Raw genomic sequence first — 27,492 nt, forward strand, 5'->3', positions numbered from 1 at the left:
GGTCACTGTGGTGAGCCGGGTTTTTTGTTCTACAGTGACTAAAATACAGTGAAAAAAAAGAAAAAGTTGTGTAGCCATCAACACAGAGAGATCACCCTTAAAATCCCCAAATCCAGCTTTCAAAACCCTCCTGCTGAACAAACAAGAAGAGGAGCTTTTGTGTTTAAAAATCTCAGTAATCTTCCCCCTTTAAAAATCTGCATAGAAAATGGGGGACTGTTGGCATCCTGGTTTCTCCTTATGAACTGTAAAGACTTTAGTCAGTGGCTACAATGATTCATCATTTTCAATATAGAGGTTTTTAAATGTCTGTATTTATATTAATCACACTGACCGACTCTCTCTCCTTTAAATGCATGTTTAGAGTCTGTAGGCTCTGTGTGACCCAGGGGTGCTTATATAACTAAATGTGGGTGTCTGGGTATAAGTACGTGTTTATGATTTTTATAAATATATGTCTGTGGGTTGCATCTAACTCCTGTGTGTGTAATAATGTTTTTCTCTCAGCTGAGGCTTACTTCTCCAGCCTATTGTTTGAGACAACAGATATAAGTTGAGATGGGAGAGGAGCGTCGGATTTGGTGTGTATCCCCCATTTCCAATTATAGATGGATCATTACAGACAGCGGAGTCCTGAGAAGCCAGACATCTGCTCCTCACATGAATGCACTCACCTCCTAGAGACCCGGCTGCCATCATGCTCTGGAAGCTCGTGGAGAATGTCAAGTACGAAGATATCTATGAGGTGAGCCGACACCCCCGGTTGCACCTTAGAGCTTTGCAGATAGAGAATTTGAGCTTCTTGACACCCCCAACTCATCTATATTTTTAAGCTATTTGCTCGTAGATTTCCGGTCGGTTTTCTCAGCTTTCTCCAACTTTTAGAAAAGCTGGCTTGGGGAAACTTCGCTATTCTGAAAAAGGACTTTAAGGTGGAAATCTGACGACTTTAACTTAGGGGATTTCTCTTTTTTTTGTTATTTTATTTTTCTTTCTTCGTCGCCCCCCCTTTAGTATCTGATGGGGAGCAGTGTGCTAGTGAATGTGGGCAGAGAAAATAGAGACTGATAAAGGCAGAGGCTCTCCACGTTTTGAGTGTGGGAGAGAATTAGGTTTTCAAGACTACTTCGTAACAGATTCGAGCTTTTAATTTTTATTTTCAATAACATTTTTGAAATCGATAACCAACGGATCCCAGTAGAGGACGAACATATAGAAGGAGGGAGGTCGACGGATAGACGGACAGATGGATAGATGGATGTAGAGAGAGCACAAGCCAAGGAGCCGTAACAGACAATTTTTTAATTTTCTTTTTTTCTCGTGTTTTGCTTCTTTGAGAGTCGGGGCGTCCAAACCACCCCATGTCTTAGCATTTTTAACGAAAATTTCTGCCCGGGTCGAGTGCGCACCATTCTTTACCGCTGAGGCCAGGGAGACGCGGGTGGAGATGCTGCCCGAAGCCAGGCGGGAGCCTGCCTCCCCGCGGGCGGGGCGCGCCGGCCGTGCGCTCGGGTCTCGGGCGCCGACGGAGCGGCGGGGCGGCGGGGCTGCGCGTGGGCCGGGCTGCCGGGCGGAGAGGGGACGGCGGCCCAGGACCGCGGAACTTCGCTCCGAGCTCACCAGCCTGGGAGTCCCCGAATTAGGCGTGAGGGGAAGCGGGGAAGCGAAGACTCCGAGGAGACGTCGAGGGAGGGAAGCGGGAAAGAAAAACTTGGCGGAAGGCGAAGAGAAAGGGGCAGAGGAGTAAGGGACGGGGAAGGTAGAAGCTGGCGAGCGGGCAGCGGTCGGAGGTCGGAAGGAGGGGAAGTCGGAGAGGGGAGGGAACACGAGAAGCCAAGTCTCGAGCGATCGGCGCGGGAAGCGCTCGGTCGGGCGAAGCGGTCGCGATGGGACGCCAAGAGGATCCCCACCCCGCGGGGGACACGCCATCCCGCCGGCTCCGGGACGACTCCTGAAAGCCGGGCAGGGAGCCGCCGTGCGTACGCTAGGAACGGGCTCCTCCCGACGCCGCCGGCCCAGCCCCGCGACCCAGACTGCGGCTCCGCGGAGCCCACGCGCGCCCCGCCGCTGCCCGGCTGAGTTTCGCAAGCAGCGCCCGGCGCCCGCGCCTGGAGCCTCGCAGCTCTGCCCAGCCCCGAATCTTGATTTTGGGGTGTGTGTGCGTGTGCGTGTGTGTGTGTGTGTGTGTGAGAGAGAGAGAGAGAGAGGTGAGAGGGAGAGAGGAGATTCGTCTTTCTGCGGAATGATGATTGGGGCTTTCCTCTCCTCTTTGTGGTTGTGTATTGACTGTAACGAAGAGCCGCGCCTCCGCCTGGTGGGGTTTGTTTCTGTTCGGCCTCCTCTTCCTTCTTTAACAGGCGGGATAATGGTCTAGTCGAAGGAGCTAGAACTGTCCTAAAGAATGTGAGCGCCCGAAGTGGGCTTGGCACGGGTGGGGAAGGGGCCACGGTGTAAATAGCTCAGGGTATACAGAGAGGGACTTCACTGGGTTCCGAAAAGTAAGCAGGATAAAACTCGTTCTAAGAGTCTGGAAGGTAGACTGGCTAAATGGGAAAGGAGGGAGGGAGAGAAGAAAGCAGGGAGGGAGGGAGGGAGGGAGGAAGAGGGAGGGGTGGAGTGGAAGAGGGAAAGAGGGGAGAATAAAGGGGGAGGGAGAGAGAAGAGACAGAGAGAGAGACAGAGAGAGAGAGAGAGGAGAGAGAGAGAGAGAAAATCCTGCAGGTATTCCTATCTGCCTATTTTTTCTGCTCAAAAAATATAGGAGAACCCGCAGCCCGGTGGAAGGAGCCTATTTAAGTCGGGAGAAAGGTTGAACTTTAACAGAAATGGCAGTTAGGCCAGTTGAACGGGTTCCTGAAACATCCAAAAAGGTTTTCTGTTGCCCCTGGCTTTGCCTGGAAAGGATAAGTTTAGTGTACTTGAAGATTGATTGCATATATTTTAAATTGAAGTAAAAAAAATCACAGACTGCAGAAGCACTAAAGAGGGAAAGGCTGCACGAGGGATGGAAAGCCCCCATCTCGCCTCTCTCCTTTAATAAATAAGCATAATCTCCAGTATGCGTGAAAGTCTGCAAACGTCACTGTAAACAACCGGGCCCACCGGTTTACTTTGCTCTCCCCTCCAAAGGAGGAGGCAACGCCTTTTTATTTTGTTTTTTAATCTGCACAGGAAGCACCTAGGGCGATCCATTCTTCCCAGTAGGAAAGTCCCTCTCCAGAAACCAGGACACCTACGTTCTGCACAAGCCCCCAGCGATGCTGTCTCCCTCACTGCCTGGTCCAGGGGAGCAGGGGCTGCTTTACGCGCGTCCCCGGCTCAGTTAATTGAAGTTCTGCCTCTTTCCTGCTAAACTTTTTCCCCGGTCTGCCTTCGCCAGCCCCCTCGTCTGATTACATCTAGTAATTCTCCACTGAATGAACGTCATTTACAATAGTAGGGAGCTCTGCGCCCGCTGCTGCTTCACGCTCCATTTGTCCTCCATTCTCCCTTTAAAGTACTCGTGTAATATTAATAGTCATGAATATCAATTATTACGAGGAGGTGTAGGCAAGCGGAGGGAGGAAGGGGCGGCCGAGCAGTCTGAGCCCAGCTTCGGGCGGAAGAGGACTGCTTCTGGAGCCCCGAAGAACCGCAGAAGAAAAAAGCCAAAAAAACAGCAAGAGACCGATGAACAGCTCTGTGTGTGTGTGACAGGCGACGCCAATCTCGTTGGGGGGGGGGTAAATTTTTTTTTTTTTGATGGCTTGTCCTGGAAACACCTCAAGCTCGGCTCCTGTGTCCAGCTCGTTTCTCTGCTGGACTCCTTGATTTTTTTTTTAATCATTGTTTGATTTTGAGAAGTAACCAGGCTTTTTTTTCCAGATGTTAGTCCACACCTATTCATCCATGGTGAGTCTGGATTCACGTTGTACCAGAATTGCATGCTCCCTTCTCTTACTGTCTCTCTGTCTCTGTCTCTTGTGTGTGCAGTCTCACTCTCTCGTCTCTGTCTTCCTTCGAGCGCCTTTGGCTTGGTAATTTAGCACCATAATTGGACGAGGCTGCAGCTGCTTCTCTGCATTGTGTGTTCGTCTGAGCTCCATGAGTCAACTGGGGAGGGGGGGGAGGCCGAACAGAAAAACTTTTTATTTGCCATTGCAGTTTGGAAATTTAGGTGACTATTTCTCCAGAAAGAACCATGGGGACTTTACCATGGCATTTCCACAGAGGAGAGGGAGAAACTCACACACACACACACACACACACACCTCCCCCCCTCCCTTTTCACTGAGTTTAGCACTCCACTTAGGACCAGCGCTAAGTTGTCTGGGCCTTTTTTTGTTCGTTTTTTTTTTCCCCCTCCCAACCCCAGGTCCTTCATCTTCATTCCCTGGAGTAGGACAGCAATAGATATATTTAGAAAAGCAACCTTAGAAAAACTCCTGCGAACCACAGTTCAACTTTAACAGCGACTCAGGATATGATTTCGAATGAGATCCATTTCAATCAAACACTACATAAATTATTTAATTCCTCTTGGGTAGGGAGAGGGACTGGAAACTCAGATCAGGCAGATTCCTGGGTCTCCCGGAATGACCAAGTCGTGTGGGGAGCTCCTGGTCAGCCGGCTGGGTTAGGAAGAGGAACAGCACAGCTAATTAGTATGAAGTTTTATTTGTCATGCTTTGGGGCCTCTGGAAGAGTTAGGAAAATATAGTTTAAAACACCCAGAGGAGCAAATACCCTATGTCAGACTCCTGTATTTTTCGTTAGGGAATTGAGAATCTCCCCCCATACACACTGTTACTTTACCCTCACCCCTTTTGCCGGCTTTGCACCCCAACAGAGGGCTTAGATGTTGGTTAAGTGGGTGATTCTCCCCCTTTTCCCCCCAAAGCCTCACATTTGGAATTGCTGAAATCATGTACCCTCTGAGTCAGCTTGGGAGCCTAAGTTTCAGACTCTTGCGTCCCCTATCCCGGGAAAAAGAAGATGCCAAAGGCGGGCTTCTCCATTTGTCGATTGTATTTTTTCCTCCCCTTCTCTCTCTCTCTCTTTCTTCTCTCCGCTCCCAGGACCGGCACGATGGCGTCCCGAGTCACAGCTCACGGCTCTCCCAGCTGGGCTCGGTGTCCCAAGGACCTTACTCCAGCGCCCCGCCGCTGTCCCACACGCCGTCGTCAGATTTCCAGCCACCCTACTTCCCGCCCCCCTACCAGCCGCTCCCCTACCACCAGAGCCAGGACCCCTACTCCCACGTCAACGACCCCTACTCCCTGAACCCCCTGCACCAGCCCCAGCAGCACCCCTGGGGACAGCGACAGCGGCAAGAAGTGGGTTCAGAAGCCGGCTCTCTCCTGCCCCAGCCTCGGGCCGCCCTGCCCCAGCTCTCGGGCCTCGACCCCCGGAGGGACTACCACTCGGTCCGCCGGCCGGACGTGCTCCTGCACTCAGCACACCACGGCCTGGACGCAGGCATGGGTGACAGCCTCTCGCTGCACGGTCTCGGCCACCCCGGAATGGAAGACGTCCAGGTAATGGCACACAAACAAACACACAGTAAACAAATAACAAATGCCCCGGGAGGGGGGACACGCAGGGAGGGACAGCTGTGTCTCCTTTGGGGGAGGTAGTTTGCATCTTTAGAACAGCACCAGCTGGACACCACGTACGGAACTGTGTGTATACGTGTATGGCTCTCTAGTGGCGATTTCTGGAGGTCCGATGATGAAAGCTAGAAGCACTAGAAATGAAAGAATGAAGGAGAAAAATATATGTGTGTTTTGCTAGTTTAGGATCATCAGAATCAAGGCTAGATGTTTTTGTCTTGCCTTAGCTATGAGACTCCTTCCTGTTCTCTTGCGCTTCGTGCGAGCAAGCTGGGTGCCCTCCCCAACCCACCCGCTCTGCATGCCCAGTAGTGGGCCTGGGCCCCCTGACATGGCAGGTGGAGTCCTGACTGCCTGAAGCTACAGCGTGGAGGTGCAGGGACCTCTATAGAGGTTCTTGCTGGATTTGCAAAGACTTTGTTAAGCATGACAATGCACAGTGGAAGAAAAACATGTGCTATTTTGTCCAAGCCAGGTCTTACTTTGAATGTCCCATAAGCTGTTGAACCCTTTTCCAAGATAATTGAGTTCCAGGGTCATCATGTGAGAAATGGAAGATCTGTGAGGAGAGACCCAGAAAGTCATAATTCTGTTTGGGAATTCATGAGGACACATGTGATTTTTGGAGATCCTTTTCCCCCTTTGGACCATTAAACGACTGTGGAGCAATGTTCTCCAGTCCTCCTGTCCACTAATACCCTCTCCCCAGTGTCACCACCCCAGTTGAAGAGGCATCATATGTTTGTTTCTTAAAAGGCTCCAAACACTCCCCCACCCACTCACTATCCCATCTGCAACCTACACAATGGAGCCTGATTTGGTGGAGAATACTTGGTTAAACTAAACAAAGAAACATCAAAGAAATGATTTATAAAAACTCTCTGGGTGATTCTGAGCAGGTCTCCTTTTCCTCCCTAATTTAAATAGTCTCCAGAAAAGATAAATATGGTTGAAAGGTATTCAATGGATCCTTCGGTCTCATTGGCATGGTTGTATATATTAGGCATCATTATGGACATACCTCTGAAGAAAAGGAAAACAATATGGGAAAGCGAAAGGGTGCATGAGTCCTTCCTCTTTACCTTGCTGAAGAAAATGTATTTTGAACAGTTAAAATGTGGGGACAGAATTAAATGCTGTCTGTGTGTAGTCTATGATGGTTTACTGCTTTCAAGGAAGTTCAGTTATTTAATATTTCCAAAAATGACAGAATCACCTGAGTTGTGGCTGGATTTACCCATAGTCATAAGAATGGTAGTTTTGTTGATTTAGCCGAGCTTAACTGTCCCTGTCTGGAGATAATGCTCATTTCAGAATATCATATGAGAAAGGAAATATTTAATCGTTTTTTTTAATGCATTGGGGTAATATATGTCTGGGGGGAAAAGTTTTTAAATTAACCTTTCTGGGTACGGTTCAAAGTGCTAGATAATGGAAGTGGATCAACTCATCAGCGTTGCTGTTGGCAATGCTGCACTGGCCGTGTCACCACACTCGGCAGGCCTAGTGGTTTAGGCGACCGAACCCAGGGATTGCGCCCAAAGAGGGAACAGATTTCTTTGGTTTTAGTTTTTTGTTTTTTGAAAGAGAGAATCGTGAGCGGTTTGGAGTGTTTTGGTCAAATGCAAGGGGCCAGAGAAAAACAGGGCCAGGTCGATGTGCATTTGGGAGAGCACCCTTGTCGGAGTTGTGGCCGGAGCTCAGACCCGGGAGGTGGACAGAGCCCAGAGCAGAGACAGCGCAGGCCCAGGGCCCTCGCTGCTCCCCGCCCACCCCACCTCTCCCCGTTCCTCCCCGGATGCATCCCAGCAGGTCGCCTGGCGAGGTGGGGAGGCCCGCGGGACTTTCTCGGGTCGACCCTCACTGCAAGGGGTCTCGGGGGATACACTCCGCGCCTGTCCCAGGAGGGGAACGACAGGGGCTGGGGCGATCTCTGTCTCCGCCGCGATGACAGGCGTCCTGAGGCCGGGGTGTGGTTGACGTGACACGGGGCAGGTGACAAAGAAAGACAGGGGAAGAGATGGACCTAGGACCAGACCCTCGAGTCCAGAGGCTCTGCCTCCTCCGTCCGGTCCCGGAGGATCCACTTCTGACTTAGGGATCTGGAACGCGGTGGGGGGCGGCGGCTAAAGTTGCAGGAGCTGATGGCGGTTTCAGCGTTTCGCGTTTCCTGCAGCTACGGGATGCGTGGGCTGCGCCCCACCTGTCTGTAAAAGGGACCAGGGGTGCCTCAGCCTGGACCCCAGTCACTCGTTCCATCTCAAGGGCCTGTTGTGTGTGCTGGATCCCCCTACCCAATTCAGCCGCGGATCAGGCAGATCCCAGGGCGCTGCCAGGCCGGGGGCCCTCACACCCAGCGGTGCTCACCTGGCCTAGGGCTGGGGGGAGATGTTGTGTGACCCAGACACACACGCGGGGCCACCGCCCCGACCGTGAGAGAAGCAAATGAGGAGAGCTAATTAACCAAATGCTTCTAATAATTTTTTAAATGAAACTATAAAACCCTGTCAATTTCTCTTTCAATTTACTCACAGGGGCTATTAAACCAGCAAATCGCTGTTTGGGTTCTGGGTATGCTACATTCTACCCATTGTGTGTGTGTGTGTGTGTGTGTGTGTGTGTGTGTGTGTGTGTGTGTGTGTGTGTGTGTGTGTGTGTGTGTGTGTGAGCGCGCACGTGGGGAGGGGGGCGGTGTTTAAAACTCAGAAAAACAGCATCAGAAAGAAGAGAGCGTGAGGTGACACCTAGTTTGGAGCTTGTTTAGTTGCTGTGAACACCTCTTTCCTTCTTCCGATCTTTGCTCCTAACCTCTCATCACCTTTACTACCTAAGAGTGTAAACATATAAGGATGTTAAGTCAAAGCCCTACACACGCACACACACACACACACACACACTCAAACACACCCTAGTGTCTTAAAGCAACCCCTGGTATCACTTTTAACTAAAGAAGTCTAGTAATTACGAGTCTGAGTCGTTTTCTGGGCTTCCGCATGCAGTCCTAATTAAATCTTTACGATCCTCCCTGTGACGATTAAGCGCCAGCATGCTGCGTGAATATCCTGTACAAAAACCCAGCAGGCGTCCGTAATTAGATCGAAAATCAGACAAGAGCCTTCTCATTAACTACCACAACTACCCCACGTCGCTGATGAGGCGTATATACATATTTACGTACCGACGTGAGGGTGAGGTGTGGGCGCTCACGGTCCGGGGCCTGTGAGATCGCGGGTCTGCCCGCCCACAGATACAGGCGGATATTTCTGTTCTGCGTGGACACGTCGCCACTGTAGACACGTGAGCACAAAAGGCGTGAATCTTGTGTGTGCGCGCCCGCGTGCATGGTGGGGTCTGCTGGGAGTTCCGAACAAGTTACATGAAGCCTTTTTCTTTTTTTTTTTTAAGCTTTGTACTATTAAGTTGGAGATGGCATGCATGGAAAATGGTCCTTACGGAGAATAACAATTTTCCCCATCTTTCTGAGAACAGAAGAGTGGCTATGAAAAACGGAAAGAAACAAATGAACATGACCCCTCCATGATTAGATCATCTCGTTTCTAATGTGCTGCTTGTTTGGGGTACACAGTCTCTTTCTGTAATGAACACACCCCCTGTCTGGGGACGCAGCTTGAGTGGGTGGGAAGTGCTGTCTAAACACAACCCCCCTTACAAGCCCTTTGCTTTTTACTCCTCTGTAGAGTGGGTGACAGATTAGTCCAAACATAGGTGTCTAAGGATCAAGGAAAGCAGCTGTACATGGCAGAAAGGCCTAGCATTGATTTTCTCTTGGGAGTAGGGGGAGGGAATCCACTGCCTTTGGATGCCCTGGGATACACGGCTAGAACCCTGTTCTGGTGCATCCTGACAGTAAGAATATCATTCTAACAGCTATTTCCCCTCTGAGATGCAGCCAACATCTAGGGTCGAAACTTTCCTTCTCTGGGATGAAAATGGCAAGGAAGGTGAATGCTCTTTGCCATTACCCAGGTGCTGACTGGGAGATCCTCCGTGTGTGTGTGTGTGTGTGTATGTTGGTGTGTCTGTAGTTACTGCCTTCCTAACAGGTGTGCTTCTTGCTGGGTAGCAGAGGTGGCAGGGTTGGGAGGGGAGTAGATTGTGCAGGTCCCCCGCAAGCGATTGTCCTGCAGCAGGAAGCTCACCCAGCACAGGGATGTGTGTGAACTGCAGTGGGTGTGTGGTCCTGACAGCCTGCAGACGTGTTCCTATGTGTTGCTGTTTGCATTCCATTCCAAATTGCTCAGACTTTAATTAAAATCCTATAATGTAAACTATTATGTATTTGTAAAATGACTCTGGGGTTAAGATGCACTGGGATAGCATAGAAAACAGAAATTGCTCTAATATTGGTGAAAATCCTTCAGTGCCGCCAGATTTTCACAACTCATAAGAGCAAATAATATAAAAGTTTATGTGTCTATGTAATATCTATGTTTAATGTAATAACTAAACCAATCCTGCATCCCAGATGTCTCTCACAGTTTCCTTTTTCCTCTTCTTCCATTGGAAGAATTTATAATTTGGGTGAATTTCATTTCTGTGTCCATTTGGAGGTAATAATGGTAATAATAAAACCTCCCTTTGTGAATTAATATAAATGGAAATAACAGCAACTCCAGTTTGGAATGACATGATTTATGAGTGTGATTCTTTAATATCCAGTCGATTTGAATAGTGATGTTTTTATATTCACAGTCAGTTGAAGATGCCAATAACAGCGGCATGAATCTATTGGACCAGTCTGTCATAAAAAAAGGTATGGATTCTTCCCCCCGCAAAGTAAGAAAAGTTTCCTCCACGTTCATGTCTTTATGATGAGTTTTCACTTTGAAGGGTTTCATTATTTTATAAGACACAAATGTGTGTTCACAATCATAGCACAGCGACTATCTGGATGAAAATGCCTGTTGGGAAGAAGGAATGGGGGTGGGGGACCGCAGGGAGAAACCCGGATGAGAGAGACAGAGGAACAGAAACTATTGCCATTTTTCTCACGGTACCTTCGCTAGCAATTCTAGATACATTGTAAATAATTGAACTACCATCACGTATGGAACTGGCTGGGAGACGCTGCTTTCAAAAATATGCTATAGTTATTTCATTGATAACTGGAGTTTGTTGAGCTAAACCTTATGCCATTGGGGTAGCTCCTTCTCTCTTGGCCTTTGTATTTTTGGGGTGGTCATTTTGTTCCCAGTTCTCTGTGTTTTATGAGTTGTTTCTTCTGATTTTTTAAAATTGTGCCAAATGTGTTGCTAAATATGCTTTTCCTGAGAAGCTGAGCCGGGCTCTGCACATTTCTCAATCTTCCTACATATGCATTCATGATTTAGTGTGACTGTGGAATCACCCCATACTGTTAAAGGGCATGTGATATTAACAAATGTTTGCAGTCTCTTGTACAGCTGTAAGCAAAATAATTAACTAATTAAACTAATTAAATGTAATTACAATAACTCATTTCGGGCGTATTGCAGCTGCTTAGTTTTTCCCCCCCTCTTCTCTGACAGTCACTGAGAGAATGCCTGGCGATTAGGATGGCTGCCTGCCGAAAGGCCCGAATGTCACTCACACGCCACAAATTTAGGAGTTTGAATGTGTAAACAGTGCAATCTTTAATTATCACAAGAACTGGTATTTGGAGCTACAATTTTAACTACTATAACCCTTTCTTATCGATGCCGGAGAAGGCCTGTCCTTCTGTCTGGTGTCAACAGTCCCTAGCTGCAGTCACTTCTGATTCATTTGAGCCAGAGGACATTCACAAAAACAAGTAAAAGAGAAAAAGATGCTTCAGAAAGTAATGCAGAATCAAGCTGGTAGAATAGGAGGGTTGTGAAGGAAGGATTCCAAACAGGGTGAGGTGTTCTCAATTTTCTTCTCTCACAAAAGCAGAAAAAGTCGCTTTGAGAGGTGGGAGGTGGGAGGTGGAAGCTGTACCTGAAATGATGCCATTTGGCTTTGGAACGTAATATCCCCAAGAAGACTAGTAGGGTTTGGGGCAAAACTATTTTAAGTGTTGCTCCAAACATCTCTCCTGCTCTTCTTTAGATAGTATCGTTACGGTTTTTAATGCCAGGGTTCGGTTTTGCTGGGACACTCAGGCTCGTGCTTTGATTAGCAACTGCGCTGACAGCTCACTTTCACCATTTCCTCCTGGGTCTTCTCTTCTGGTTAATTGCTGGTTGATGGGAGGTGGGTATGGGGAGGAGGAGAGGCGCTTCTTCATTGGCTTTCTTGGTTTCTTTTCTGTTTTAGTTTCCGTCCCTTTTCATGGAAAGCTAGAACCCCTTAGCTCAGGGTTCTGTATCCTAGAAACAGCGTTGGGGCTGGCTGTAGGGCATGCCCAACTGATGACCAATCAGAAATGTTCTTAACAGCCAGGCCAATAAAAATATTTGGAACGTAGCTTACCTAACAAAATGGAGCTGAAAATATTCTTAGATGTGGGATGCTTTGGTTTCAGGGCTTGTATATGTTTGTCAGTGAAATGTGAATATGTATGTATATGGGTATCTCCAGGAATAAGAAGAGGAGAATGCTGACTAATGTCACTGGTTCTGTTCTGGAAACGCAGAGTACTTCTTATGGCCTCCAGAATCTTTTTTTTAAAATGTGCAGCTTAAAGTATCTAAGTGGCACCCCAGTCATTTTATTGATTTAGGGAGTGTGGTATGAATATAAAGTGTGAGGTCAATTCTATTATTTAATATTTCAGGTATTTGCTTTATTACATGATGAAAATATACTAATATATTTTTATCTTTGGAGAGCCATGGGCAAAAGAGGAATAAGTGGTTGATTTACTTTTCTAGATCACTGTGAATCACTTAAAATAAGGTTATGGGTTCATTAGCTCCTTCCCTGCCCTCTGGTCTCCCGTCTCTGCCCCTCCGCCACCTTTATGAGGGATGACTCCCAGAGATTAATTTCATAAAAGAGGAGGTGAGAACGTTTCCTGAACTAAATATTCTAAATTTCAACAACTGGCAAGGGACTAGGTTGCTTTGTTTGTTTTCTAATGGGCTTTTAGAGAGATTTAAAAAATTCTACCTCATTAATAAAAAAAGGCAGCAACTGGCCCAGGTTTAGGTGTCTCTGCTTCTGTGTGATGTATTGAAGGCGGAAGACTTAAGACATAAAGGATATATGTCTCTGTGTGTGTCTCTCTCTCTAATTATGGAAGGTCTCCCTCCTAAAATTTAACCAGTCCAATTTTCACCCGTGTTGCTATCACCCCATAGATGGTAGGTGAGCTCTCTTGTTATGTTTGCTATCTGGGCTTAGCTGACATTTCTGAAGTAATTTAGTTAAGAGGAAATGAGTTGTTCCCAGTAGAGAGAGCAAACGAGTGGAGTGAAGGTAGCCAGTGTGATAAATGGCTCTTTCATTTGAAGATCTCCAGAGCTCGTTTACGGCTAATTTTCTGTATTGGCCCCCTTTGAGCTATTAATGCAATCGGCAGGGATGGGGGCCCCTCTCCTCTTAGCTGCCCCATTAGAGCTCCCATTAAGCCAGCGAGTCTCAACTCCATGGCAGGAGTGGGGGGAGTAATGAAAGGTGCTTTTTAAACTCTCCTAATCTAAACCGGCAGAGGGTGGTTAATACGATTTGAAGGGGGCTGGTCCATGAGCAATCAATAAAGTAATAATGAGAAGGATTCGGTGCATTAACAGTCTAAAAATCCAACGAGACATTAAAAAATCATTGTTAACTCTCAGTTCCATTAAGATTAGGAATCTGGGCTGGGAGGGGGCAGGGTGGTGCCCAGCTCACGTAAATGATCACTGCCACCAGCCTACAGCCTAACCTAAAGGAGGCTCACCTAGGCTTTCAGAAAAAGTTTTTGGTGCAATTAGAGGCCAATATGCAATCGGCTTGACGCCTTAGGTAGCAGAAAAGATGCTGGGATTTCTTGGAAAGGCCAGAGTGGCTGGAGTCCAAGGTCCAAATGTTGTGACTGTGGGGCATCTTCATTGGTCTTAGGGATATCCTGTTTGGTTAGTTTCAGTTCAACCTCCTGTTCTCTCCCACTTTTTTCCCCGTTAGTTCTGGCCCCTTCCCCACAAAAACACTTTGATTGGTGTGGATTTTCTCTGGGTGGGGGGAGATATAGAAATTGCCAATTTCAATTACAAGGGGTTCTGTTGGGATTCCTCCTTCTGAATCTATTGGAGCCTTTGAGAAAGGTATGCGTTTCCTCTCAAATGGAGAGGTTCACATTTCCAGAGCTGACTTGGATCCCAATTGGTATTTATTCAACTAGAGACTCTCAGCTACGTTTCCAGCCACCCAGGGAGAAATCAGAGTTCATAGAATTTCAAAGCTGGAAAGGTTAGACACTCTTCTCCAACTCCCATCCCCACCCCCCAGTGTGGAAACTGAGACAGAGAGAAGACAAATGATTTTCTCAAGGTCCCACACACCGAGTAAGTGATGGGACCTAACTCAGCCTCTTAGGCTTTGCCCCTAAAGGATGCCAACACTGGACGTTTGTATTTTTATTTTTTTTTATGTTCCAGCTTTCTCTGTGGGAACCCTTTTATTTTTCTTTCCAGGATTTCAGTGCTCACATTTATACACATGCTCTTATATACATGTGGAATAACATTTAGCCTGCAGGTAGATGAGAAACAATGCAAGTATGAGGAAAGCAGTGATCTGCTGGTGAGAAATAATTATTTCAAGCAATGCTCTACCTCTTGTGGCTTCCTGGTGTAGTTTCCATATTTAAGTCCAGGTGCATTACAGAGGGACTTATGCTTCAATCTATTAGATGGGTTCATTTCTTCCTTCTCTCCCACCAGCAGGTCAGACCCACAGAGGACCTGCCTCCAGTCAGACACAAAGATCTCAAAGCTGTGATTTCATACTTAAGTTTAAAGAATAAAGATGAAGAGCTAACTTATTAACACTTGGGCTCTATAGAGTCCACTAATGAATAAGATTTTCTCCAGTTTTCCTTCCTCTCTCTTAAATAAAACTCCAGTCCTTGTAATGAAATATTGATCGGTTTTTAAACCTTTTTTTCTTCTCCTCCCATATAATGCAAGTTTAAAGAGAGGGGAGCAAATTTGGGAGGTGTTACGTCCAGAAGTTGGCCATGCTATCCAACTGAGAACTGAAGAGGAAGAAAAAAAAAAACCTCCCAGTTTTAATGTATGCACAGAAAATTGTAAACATGTAAAGAACTGAAAGCTTCACGCTGAGTTTTGCTATGCTCCATTTCCTTACCATTTCCTGCTGTCGCTTTAAACCTATCTTAGTCATCTCTGGGTTCCGTGAGCAGGGGCAGTGCACTCATAATTACTAACAAATCAACCGGGCCCTGTTGCTCCCTGGGTTATTGATAAGCTGGAGGAAAACAGAAGGGAAAAGACAAAGAGAATAAAATATGGGGTTAATCAGGTGAGGAAAGCATGTGTGAGAGTGGTGGGGAAGGTAGAATGGACTTAGAAAAGCGTAGGGACAAGAAATATGTAGAGTCTAGTTTAGGGGACCAATACAAAGGCCCGGGTGGGAGAGAGGTTTAGAACCTGAGGACGGGAGAATAGAGGGTGCAAAACAAGATTGATACTTAAATTAGAAAATAGAAATGTAACCTGAAGCACCTCTGCTCAAATAGTCTTGGTCTTTGAGGGGAAAAAACAACGCCACCCTCCTCTTCCCCCTCCCCTTAGACAGCAGAGTGCTGAGGGGAGCTGACTGGGTGGGTGATATTTAGGTGATAATGTATATGCAGAAAGGTACAGCCCTTGGGAGGGAGTGATATACATTCCCCAAAGGAAATTGCTCTTGTCTGGTAAATCAGGCAATTAACAATAGTGAAATTAGAGGGCAGGTTATAAAATGTCTCTATAGACCTAGGTTTTCAAGAGATTTGGCGCCTGAGACTGTGAAAAGCAGGTAAAATTCCAGTTCTCAGGAGATACTCAGTTATCCAGTCTGGGAAACAGGAACTGAACTTACTGTTTTCAGCTTAGTGCTAAGGTGTAGGGCAAGCCATTAATATATTCTTTCTAAATAGTATTTAAATTTTAAAATGTTGCTGAATATCAAAGATGAGATTTTTTATACATTTTATTTCTGTAGTTCATACCATATTAAAACTACAAAGGGCCATCTATATTTCGGGGAAAAGTTTTCCCAGGGTTACCATGATTATATATTATTTGCTTATAGTGCTTGAATATGAATCTGAAATATAGAAATCAGGACTGCAGTGAAAAAAAGACATATTAAAATAGATGTGGATATTGTGCAAGATAATTAAATGACAGGGTGTTCCCACCCCAATCACTGTTTTTTTTAAGTAAGTCACTTAAATCCATATCTTACTCAAATTTATTTAATACACTTCAAATTTGCACTGGTTCACTCTCAAATGAGAAGCACTTCACTGATGAGACTACGATGAGGAGAATCAGAAAGAAGAAAGCTCCCTCCATAACTCCCCACCACCACCTTGACGGGGCAGAAGATTCACTCTGGTACCTAACGTCATTCATCTGCCCTGAGACAGACTCTGTAGACAGATCCAGAAATCCCAGAATGTCTACTAAGAAGTAGAAAAAGGGAATGCTTCAGTCTTCCCATCCACTTTCCTCAGAAAGCCCTTTCTACAGGTGTTTGTAAGGGGCCAAATGCAATTCATAGGGAATAAAAAGATCTGGGACCTACCTGGCTTTTAGGAGTCTCTAAATAATCATGGAGGTCTGAGTGCTAGGATCTGTGGTAGAGAGAATAAGCTGTTTCAAGAACCCTCAGGGTGGTTAGTCTGTTCTAGACAAGGAAGGTTATGTAACTTATCTGGTGTGTGGGGTTCTAGGCTCCAGATGGTAGAAAGAGCACATCTTTCTCTTACTAGAATTACAGAATGAGACAGAGTCTTTATGAAAGAGGGGGAATGGAAGCATCCTTTTTCATGCCAGAAACATTGCATAAATCCCCTGGACTGGTGATCACCAAATAGTGCTTGAGGGGCTTCAGATCCCAATGGAAGTAGCTAAGGTGTAGGGCAAGCCAGGAGGGGATGTTGCCTGCCCAGTGGCTTCTAGAGCCTGCAGAAGAAAAATGGGCATCAGCAGTGTAGAAGTCCAAGGGAGCGAGACTGTCAGGGAACTGGGAGGCTGACCTTTCACTGTTCCTCATTCCCAGCTCATTCCCAGCCTCTGGTTCTATCAAGCCCCGCCTCTTCCTGAGGTGCAGATGACACTGAAACACAATTAAACAGAAATACAGGCTGAAGAGACTGAATGCGCCTGGGTAGCAGTGGCAACCAGCTGTCAGCTCTTATTAACTTCCTCATAAAACATACCTTGAGTGCGGTTTGTTATCAATTACTTGCCGAAATGAAACAACTGGGGCAAGGCAAGACCGCTGCTCACATGAATTAGAGTGATTGGTTGATTGATCAGGGCACCTGTTGTAAATCATAACTGCTCCAAACAATCACCAGCCGGTGCTTTACATTAATTTGTAAACAAAATTCATGTCACCGCAGAATTGCTTTCACTGGAGAGGAGCATTTGGGTTCATTTCTAAATGAATCTGTTGTTAGGATGTTGGAAAGAATGGGATCCACTGTAGAGAGATGAGCAGCTCTTTTGGGCCCAACTCCCCTGTTTAATGGTATTATTACTTGGCTGTTCTTGGGCAGGGTGACAGATGGTGCCCACCCTCCTGATCCTTGCCAGTGATGACCATAGATTTGTGTCCAATGGGAGAGGAGGAAAGGGTTCCCGTAAAGACCATTGGTATTACTATTTTATATCATTGATAGGGATGATCACCTCCAGGCTTTAGCACCAGATGTGATTATCAGGAGCCAGATGAGGACACTAAGATTCAGAGAAGTTTAGTGAGATGTTTAAGGTCACACAGCCAGCACGTGATGGAATCGAATCTGCCAGGTTTCACAGCACAATCCAAACTCTGGGCTGCTTGTTTTTCTTGATTTGTGTAGTGAGCGGGACAGCGGCAAGCGACTCTCACATGTCCACACGCATGGGGTAGGTTTCCAGAGGAGTGATGGCTTTTGCATTTGTTTGTACACAGTGCTCTGAACGCACCGCAGAACCACGGGAACAAACACTACCTCCTGCAGCTTTCCGCTTGGATCCTGCCCTGTGACCTCGCCCCCTGCGCACTCAGCGACACATTCTATCGGCCGGTCACCAGAATCGAAACCCGGTCACCTTTATGGCATTTTTTTTTCTCCCTCTGTAGTTCCGGTTCCTCCCAAATCTGTGACTTCGCTGATGATGAATAAGGATGGCTTCCTGGGAGGCATGTCTGTCAACACCGGTGAGGTGTTTTGCTCGGTCCCCGGCCGTTTGTCTCTGCTCAGTTCAACTTCAAAATACAAAGTAACTGTGGGGGAAGTTCAGAGACGGCTGTCGCCCCCCGAATGCCTCAATGCGTCTCTCCTCGGCGGCGTCCTCAGAAGGTAACCCCCCGTATCAACCACTTTTTATACTGCGCGGTTGCCTAGCAACCGGATCCCTAAGTGCGTGCAGCGGCCGCCAAGTGTTCGGCGCGCCCGCGCACGCGCCGCCTCGCCCTTCCGCTCACCTTGCGGGCCTGGGAACCTTCCACTTTCACTGCCCGGCACCTGGCGCCCCTCTCCCCATCCCCAGGACCCTTCGAGGCATTCTCTACCTTGAATGGGACCCACAACCTAAACTTACCTAAAACAGGAGTTTCATGGAGCAACCCCTTTCGTACCTGCAATGTACTCTGATCTCTACTTTGTTTGAAAGTGCACTTGGCGGCCGACTAAGTTGGTCCAGTCCCACTAATGCATTGTGCCCCGCAGTTTGAAAAGCTCTGTTCTAGACTTGTGTGACTTCCTTTCTTCAGTACCACCACCAGTAATAACAATGACACCACTTTAGAAGTATTGACAGTTATTCCTTGGGGCTATTCATATGCTCCCCGATATTGGAGAAAGACAATCTTATAGACTCCTTGTGGAAACTGGGGAAGGAGGTGGCTTTTATCTTAAGATTCAAAGCCTCCCCAAAAGTCCCTGCTAACGCCTGAACGCTTTGGTGAGTGTCCCTGATATGAAGGTGACATTGCATGAGATGAATTTTTCAAGTTAGCCTACCTTGGGGGTTGAAAGTCCCTTTCTTTCCTAAAAGTGGCTGGGTGAACAGTACAGCAAGAGAGGTCAGAGTAACTGTTTATTTCTTGTAGTTTTGCTCAGACCTTAGCACATAAAGGGGGTTCGTTGGGAAGCAGTAAGGGTGTGACCCACAGACTTTTCTCACTTTGAGTCCTTTTGCTCTGGTCTACTTTGTAGTTCAGTTTTCAACTGAGTCCTTTGAGCCCCATGATGTGGAAGTTTCTTTCAGTCACCCCTGGGCATTGATGGTGGGTGTATGAAACTTACTATGCGATTAAGTGAGATAATCCATATAAAGTGCTTATCACGTAACCAAACTCCCTCTAATGCTAGTTTTAGTGTTTTTATGATTACCATCGTCATGAGTTTCATGTTTCAGTCTTCCTTCCCCTTTTAACCCAATTCCATTTTATAGCAACTCTTGACCTCTTCCTCTCAAAGCCCATCTGTTTAGGCCAAGCCTTCTCCTTCTGAACCACACAGCTCGTTCCCCTTTTCTGGCAAGGTTGTACTTGCCCGGTTTCTGCTCACCTCACTGGCTCCATGACAAGGAAAGAGCTGGGCTTGTGAATGTGCAACTTCTACCTTCTCTGGACCGACAACCTACACCCTAATTATTCCCATCTGGTATCTTTTTTTTTTTTTCTCACCAGATAAAAAAAGTAAACGACTCAATTTTTTTTATGCTCTGTATTGCAGAAATTAAGCAAACCTCAGCAAACTATCAGCAAATAACCAAAAGGAAGAAAAAAAAAGTGCTAACCTCAAGTTAAAACCTCTTCAAGCTCCACTGGGCTTTAGATTGCTAAGTCTAAACTTTGTTTCAGGAACACTCTGAGGTTAATCAGAATGTTAATTCTTGCAATTTCAGAGCCAAATCGAAAAATGGGGGGAGATCTTTGCGAGAAAGGCTAGAAAAAATCGGTTTGAATTTACCCGCGGGCAGGCGCAAGGCAGCAAATGTCACGTTACTCACCTCCCTGGTGGAAGGTAAGCAAGACGTTTGGCCATTTCACGAAGTGGTGGAGCTTAACTGTCGGCTGAAGCCTGACATTTTACATGTTTTATGATTAACTGGAAATCATTGCAATTGTTGTGCCCTTTTGAGTTGGATGTCAAGCGATTGCTGGAGAGAAGTTCAAAGGTCCTTTTACTTAGAGGGAGCGGCAATTGTCCAGAGGCCAAGGGACAATGCAAGGGTCCCTGAGCTCTGGAGAGTGCTCAGGCCTAGTCTCCAAGCCAGTGTAGGGGGCCGTCTCTGCCGCCAGGTGCAGGACATGGTGCCTGAAACACCCTCTGTATGAACTCCTGCAAGAGTAACTCTGTAAGAAGCAATGCATTCAATACACCTTCTCCTTCCCAGATTTTACCTCTGAGTCGTCAGTAGTAGAAAACACAGTCGATTTTTGAAACTATTATTGCATTCATGACCTCTAATGGTTATTTTAAAACTCGTTTCACTCTCAGGGCCCCTATCTCCTGCTGATTACCTGGGACTTATTGTTATTGAAATACAGCTTTATAAGACCAGTGACCTAGGAAAAATATGGGGTGGGGAGTGAGGAAACATGGAGGGGAGTCGTGTATGATCTTCAGCTGTGAATTTAAAGGCCCATACTTATAACAAGCACACTCTAATTTGCTCATCATTTTGGGATTGCGGATGATATTTATGATATGTAATAAACAGGATCTTCTCCACAGTCTAGAACAAGAGGATCTGCATTTGAATGTGTGGGATGTGGAAGGGATAGGAAATAGAGCCAGATGGACCTAATGGAGGGAGTTGTAGAATTTCCTCTAGAGTCTAACATGTAGGTCTTGGTTTTTTCTTCTATTTTTATGGATGTGATATAATGACACTCCTGTGGGGAGTTAGTTTTTAGAGGAGGGGATCTTAGAATATTTAGGCAGCAACAATAAAGCCATCACATTTACAGGCATTGCACTTTGCTATCTTTAAGGCAAAGTTGCCTGGCCCAAACTTACCTCCAGGGACAGCGGTCTCTAAATTTCTCGACCACATTTATTAGTGGTTGACTCTTAGCCTGGGGGTTTTACTTTTTGCCCTTTAAGGTATTGCTGATATCACAATCTTCATTTTGAAAAGCAGTCAAAGTAATTTCAGCCCAAGACGGATTTAGGTGGAAAAGGAAGGAAACTGGAACACACTGAAATGCCAATATTCATTTGGCAGTTTTCAGTGTTATGAGTTGTTGTAAGCACTGTACCTGAAGTCTTTGGTTACTATGCTAATGATGATTAAAAGTAAGTCATGCTCCTTAAAAATAACGTTGGTATGGGATAATTCAACATATCTCTTTTTCATGTCGGGATCTTCCCTTGAACCCCGAAGGCTATGCTTTAAAGGGCAATAATGCTTTATTCGAAAGGGGCTTCCACATAAGTTAAGGAATCTTTCAGCTGTCCAGGTTTTCTATAGCTGCTGTGTCACCTTTGTGCAGTAGAAAGTCCTTAAGTAAGAGAATAATGGCAGGAACCTCTGAAGAGGAGAAACCTGAAACCTAACTGGCAGGAAACTGACAAGAAGAATAAATATTTCATTGCTGGATAGGGACGGATCCATATACGATTTACATATTCTTTAATATATGTGGACATAGACACACAGGGATCTATATTTGTATATATTAGTTATTATAGGAAGATACAAAAGATAGGAAGACTTTTACATTTTATTTAAAGCAGGTGTAACATGCTTTTAAAAAGAAAGGGGGAATCTGGCTTGACTATCCAGCTCACTGTCTATCTAGGTGCAATTGTAAGGTGGCTCCTGAGTGCCTGCCCTCCTTTCCCTTAAGACAAAGCATGGGGTGTGGGAGACCTGAAGCTGTTCAGGGGATGTCTAGCTAGGACTTGGCTGGAAGGACGATCAGGGAGAGGCTGGAAAGAGCGGCAGGAACAAAGTTTGTTCCATCAACGTTAATTACGGTCTGTGAACCACGTTTAGTTTGGGCATCTGTCTCATCTTTGCTATTAACCCTTAACAGTTGGCCTCTTTTGTAAATAATAACAGAATTGACCAGGGAACGCCTCCTGCCCTTGGGATGGTCAGGGACTGGGTGCTGATTATTTCCACTGCGGTTGTCTTTTCAGGAGAGGCTGTTCACTTAGCTCGGGATTTTGGGTACATTTGCGAAACGGAGTTTCCCGCCAAAGCTGTTTCTGAGTATTTGAACCGGCAGCACACGGACCCCAGTGACCTGCACTCCCGGAAGAATATGCTGCTGGCCACCAAGTGAGTGTCCTGGACTCGTGGTCCTCATCCCAGACTCCCAACCTGCGGAGCCGCCTCGCTTGGGAGGAGGCGGTGGGAGCGGCAGCGCAGACTTCCTCCGTGGGGCAGGGAAGCAGCTCAGTGGTGGAAAGCCCGTGGCTGGCTGGCTAGGGAACCCTCCCAGCTCCGCCCCCCTCCGCACCCACCCCTCAGCGTCGATTATGGGCTTCGTATTTGTGTGTTTTCTCTATTTCCTAGTTCCTGAGAGGATGGCTTTATTAATCCGAATCCAGGCTTTTTACAATTCACATCCCCAACCCCGGGGATGGCAGGCAGACCTTTTCCGGTTGGGTCCCTGTTCCAGTTCTTTCCTGCATCCCTGGATGCATATTTCTCCGTGGGATCCACATCTCCCTGTCTTATCCACACAGCCACGCGTGCTCGCTCAGGGTGTCTATATGTCACCCACGTTCACCCGTCTCTACCCGCAGCTCTAATTACTCTCTTTCCAACGTTGCTGTTTGGCATCTTCCACAGACGTAAAATTTACTACAACTCCAGAGGGGAAAATAGTAAATCTCTGGCTAAATTTAGGTCTAAGAGCTCATTTGAACTTTTACAGTGGGTTTTCTATTTATTTGATTTACTCCTGTCTTTGGCTTCGATGTCATATTGCTGGTGTTTTATGGCCGGCTCAAGCCTGCAGTGGGCGGCGCTGCGTGCGCCCGCACGTTTCTCTCGCAGGCGCGGCCCAAACAGCGGCGCTCATTTATTTAGTGCTGGAGGACGCGGTTTGTTACGTTGACAGCGTAATTTAAAGAAATATATGGAAGGCTGAAAAATCATTTGCTCAAATTTGTCCAGATGTTTTTGAGACGTGATTGGAATTTGATTGCCCCTTTCCGCAGGGTCAAAAAATATTAATGTCCCAGAACTTTAATTGCTTACAGACCCTGGTTTGGGCTTTGAAGATTTAAAATGTTTGACTCTAAGCATTTGTTCTCCTCAGTTCAGCATTTCCTTTTTGGCACTTTGGTAATGAGTACAAACTTCAGGAAAGCCTTTAACCATCTCTTCCAACGATCAAAACCTGGCACCCACCGTCTTTTTAGAAGGCTTTCCTCTGATGTACCAACTAGCAATATAACAGATCTTTATCAGTAGATTGCCCTCTTACCCCTTGCCCTGGTGGCTAGTGGCAGGGGAACTGTTGGTGCTTTATAAAAGAGTAAAGGTACTTCGGGGAAAAAATAAAACTAAAGTGGCTAAATTAGATGACAGGATTCCACAAACAACTCTGTGGTTTCCCTAAGGGGTGCTTGTGGCTTCTCTTAAGGCCAGCACTTCTTAACCTGGGGGGAGTATCAGAATCAGCTGGGGAGCATTTTCAAGATAATTATTTGTGGACCTAGCCGCAGGCTCCCTGAGTGGGAATCAGTGAGGGTGGAGGCCTGGACGTGTGTATTTGATCCCCACAGATGATTCTGAGGTATCTCTGGCTTAAGAACTGCCCTATTTAGGTCAGAACTGTTACCCGTTTCTTCCTGGTTGGGAGGATGTATGTATGCATTTCGAACAGAGAAAAGAGTAGTGAGAGGATTCCTGGTAGTGTCCTCTACCCATCAGCCTTAAAACCAAACACCTTTTCTGGCTGCTGCAGGTTGGGGAGGAGGTATTCCCCATCTAATTTGGCCATTTCTCCTCCTGGGAGTAATCCCCTGGGAAGAGGTGCCCCAGGGTCACTGACATGGGCCTCCAGGTATCTGCCCTATTCACCTGTTGGCCAGGCCAGGTGTCACCAAGTGTCAGACTATCCCAGGGAGGCCTGTGATTGGCGTTCTGTGGTTTTTCTTTTCTCACCACCCTGGAGACCAGGTGGAGGCAGGCTGGCAGAAGTCTGCCAGCCTGTGAAAGGCTATGACCTTTGGGATGCCATACCTCTGACCACAAGGTGAACCAAGCCACTGGACCTTCAGGGCTAAAATCCTTTTTTCCGCCTCCTATATCAAAAATTTCTCAAATAAGTTTAGTCCATAGTTAGGCACGCAGGATTTCTAAGGCTGGGAGATTCCTCTAAATTGTCAGTGCCTTGAAATAAAAACCTTCAACAATAAAATTCTACCCTCCCTGGAGTCTTAACCATCTACCTTTAGGTTTTATTTAAACAATGTGGGAATCCTTTTATATGGACAACAATATTGTTGTACAAAGATCTTCGGTAGCCTATACTTTAAAAGAAAGGGAAAACGGGGGGTGGTGGTGGTGGGAATACTTCCCTTCTCAAATGCTGCAGGTAAACAGCTTTTTGCTTTGAATGGAATCAGCATTCTCTCCTGGAATAAACAGTTGCTTGCCCTGGGCCACGCAAGGCTCCAGCAATCTGCTTCTGTGCCAGGGACAGGCTTGTGGCCCAGGGCCCTAACTCTTTCCCGGCTTTTTGAGTCTGATCGCCAAGAGGTTGGAGAGGCAGGGGAGAGGAGGGGGAAAGGGCTTTTAGAGGAACTGTCAGGTAAGAGCTAAAAATTACTGAAGATTGCAAATCAAACGCTAAAGCTTAGCACATTTCCCAAAACGGGGGTTTATGCAGTCCTGGAATGAAGGGGGGAAAGACGGGCAGGGGGCGGGGGGGAAAGGCCAGGCTTTGGGATGGAAGGGGTGCCTAAATCCCCACCCCCGCTTTCCTTCCAGTCCCAGCTGCTCTAGAAGGGAGAACGCTGGGAAAGGAAACAGAGCGGAATCGCCCGCATTAGCCTCGCTCTCCGGCTCTCCCGTGACCGGGCGCCCCTGGGCTCGTGTGAGAGTCTCCTTTCGAATGTCAATGACAACGACGCTGAGGGTGTTTTTTTGTTGTTGTTGTTGTTTTGCTTTCTTATTGTTGTTGCTCCTCTCCCGCCCCTTTGCAGGCAACTTTGTAAAGAATTTACGGATCTGCTGGCTCAGGACCGGACGCCGATCGGAAACAGCCGGCCCAGCCCCATCCTGGAGCCGGGGATCCAGAGCTGCCTCACGCACTTCAGCCTCATCACGCACGGCTTCGGCGCCCCGGCCATTTGCGCCGCGCTCACGGCCCTGCAGAACTATCTCACCGAGGCGCTCAAAGGCATGGACAAGATGTTCTTGAACAACACCACCACTAACAGGCACACGTCTGGGGAAGGCCCAGGTAGTAAAACTGGCGACAAGGAGGAGAAACACAGGAAATGAAAAATTTAAAAAAAAAAGGAAAAATGTTTTAAATACAAAAGGAAAACAGAAAAAAATTAATTTTAGCTTTAAAAATATTGGATTGGCTTTGGAAGAATTATATTAGGTAGAATACACATACAATCAAAGTTAAAAAAAAACAAAGCTAAATAACTTAAAAAAAAAAAAACCTTGAGGCGTACCACGGAGCAACAGTATCGGTTCTCAGTGTCTATTTCAAGATACACTTGGAGACAACCGTCCGGATTTTCCACTTCGGTTCTTTCGAGCTTAGTAATACTGATAATAAAAAGAAAAACATGATTTTTTTCCCTTTGGAAAATAAACATAAGACTAAACGTGAGAAAACTCTTATTGGAAGAAAATCGGAGAAACCGTGTCGGTGTCAGTGCTTTGAGAGCTGGTTGACTGAGACGCACGAACTTTTTAAATTTTTAATATATTTTTAGGAAACTCTCTGGCAGTCCCCGCCCTTCCACCTCACCTCGCCCCTCTCCCAGCCACCCTTTTTCTACGTTGCCCTCCCTCCCTCCGGCTGTCACGGGCATCTTCCGGGATGAAAAGGCGTGTGGTTAGCCCTCTGGTGCGCTGTTGTGGTCCCCTCGGTGACCCCGCCCCCGCCCCGCCCTGTGTCCATAACTCAAGGGGGCCCAACTCCGGGCCTTTTGCTTAATTAGGGAGGGCGAGGGCGGGCGGGGCGGGAGGCCCGCGGGGACGCAGGCGGTGGCTGCAGCTCTCGGGCCGGCTGGCCGAGGAGAGGCTCCCGTGGCCGAGGAAAATCCGGACCAATAAGTTGATTCAGACTCCTCATCAGTTCTTTTCCGAAACGTTACTAGTTCCCAGCCTTGCCAGCATCTGCCTACAGAGCATCTTGCATTTGTTATCATATGTGTCATCTACCAATTTTAAGAACAATAGTAAAACCCAAACACAATATGAATACGTTGATTAGTATGTAATTCCTTCGGAGGGGTATGTACCATTTCATTCTCTTCTGTTTTCCAAAGCTTTGCCCGCATGGTTTATGAGCTTCTTCAAAGAGGACTTGGGCTTCCTACACAATCTATAAGGTACAGAGAAAAAAAAATTCCGATCCCTTTTTAATCACAGCCTGTGTGTCAGAATTCTGCAGGTGCACTTCTTTAAAGAAGCTCAAAGGGAATAATTTAGAAAGTGGCCAATAAGAGATTGAAGCAGCTTTGAGTCTAGTTGCTAACAGATACCTCAATACAGAATTCCGGGGAAGTGGGGAGCTGCTAAATGAATTTTAGGGGAGAGGAGTAAGTGTTCTTGGAGCCCAATATTTTAACATTATTGCCTTGCCTTTCAAACGGATTCCATTTCCTTGGGCTCTTTGGCGATTGTGGGGAAAGCAGCAGCTTTGCTAGTGGTCGAGTGGTCGCGGGGAGGGGGGTGGTGCAAGCTCCCGTGTTTCAGCAACAATTGCTTTCTTACAAGATGCTTTATGAATGAGGCGTTTTTCCCCCTCCCAGACGTGCACTTGTTTTTCGCAATAATGGTAAAATAATGCAAAGTGAAAGGAGATGTATTTCAGCTTTGAATGTTACTGTCTGGATACACTGGGACTATTCCCAGTGGATAAAGTTTCATACATTTAATATCTCTCACTTCTGGCAGCCCTGCTCCTTTCTTGGGCTTCACCTGAGCATTATCTTGAAATAAGATCTGAAACCCATTGTTCCCACCATCCCCAAAGCAGTGGGAAATCCCCAGGGGCGAAGGAGTGGATGACCTAGGTCTCTAAATAGAGTGTGCATGAACGCATCTCTTTAAACAAAGTAGGCATTAGGACCTTTGCAGCATCCCTTGAATATAAAGATCCAGAGGTTTGTTCTGCAGGGTTTACAGTTAGGACCCACGGGGACTATCAGGTCTGCTGCCCCATGGGCCTTGGCCTGGGGAGGGGGGAGGTTAGAGGGTCGGATTTAGGAACCTGCTGAGTTTTGCACTGACATTTTTATGGGGGGCTGAGTTAGGGAGCTGGTTTCAGACCACCAGGAGGGCCCAAGCAATGGCTGATGTCAGACCCCAGCCCATCCACGTCAGCTTCTTTGGGGGCCTCTGGGTGTGCAGGGCTCAGCCATAGATGAGTTGATAGGAGTGCAAAGGCCGGGAACTAGACCTCAGGGAGCGTGTAGACACTCCATCTCTTCCCAGCTCAGAAGCCTGCGCCTTTGTCCGAGGGCCTGGCCGCTTGCATTAGACGTATTCTGATTGCCAAAGGCCGGGAGAAACCGCACTGAAAACCATCGTCTCCTTTCCTTGCAGGGCAACGCGCCCCACGCGTGTGA

The 27,492-nt window shown here is 46.9% G+C and overlaps 1 protein-coding gene across 3 annotated transcripts; it reads left to right on the forward strand.

The window, feature by feature from the left end:
- Nucleotides 1-664: 664 nt before the first annotated feature.
- TFAP2B (transcription factor AP-2 beta) lies at nucleotides 665-27,492 on the forward strand (the record flags this gene model as incomplete). Of its 3 annotated transcripts, none has more annotated exons than XM_082638734.1 (8): nucleotides 665-745; nucleotides 5,058-5,516; nucleotides 10,305-10,365; nucleotides 17,838-18,057; nucleotides 19,610-19,728; nucleotides 21,856-21,997; nucleotides 24,880-25,139; nucleotides 27,470-27,492. In XM_082638734.1, 8 exons carry the CDS (start codon nucleotides 665-667, stop codon nucleotides 27,490-27,492), a joined length of 1,365 nt encoding a protein of 454 aa, XP_082494860.1. The 3 variants fall into 3 exon arrangements, with proteins under 3 accessions (XP_082494860.1, XP_082494858.1, XP_082494859.1); XM_082638732.1 differs by lacking the exon at nucleotides 27,470-27,492 and adding an exon at nucleotides 3,865-3,891 and having other exon boundaries at nucleotides 24,880-25,738; XM_082638733.1 differs by lacking the exon at nucleotides 27,470-27,492 and having other exon boundaries at nucleotides 24,880-25,738.

The sequence above is a fragment of the Mesoplodon mirus genome (genome assembly GCF_964341445.2).
Source record: "Mesoplodon mirus genome assembly, chromosome: 12".
NCBI classification, from domain to species: Eukaryota; Metazoa; Chordata; class Mammalia; order Artiodactyla; family Ziphiidae; genus Mesoplodon; species Mesoplodon mirus.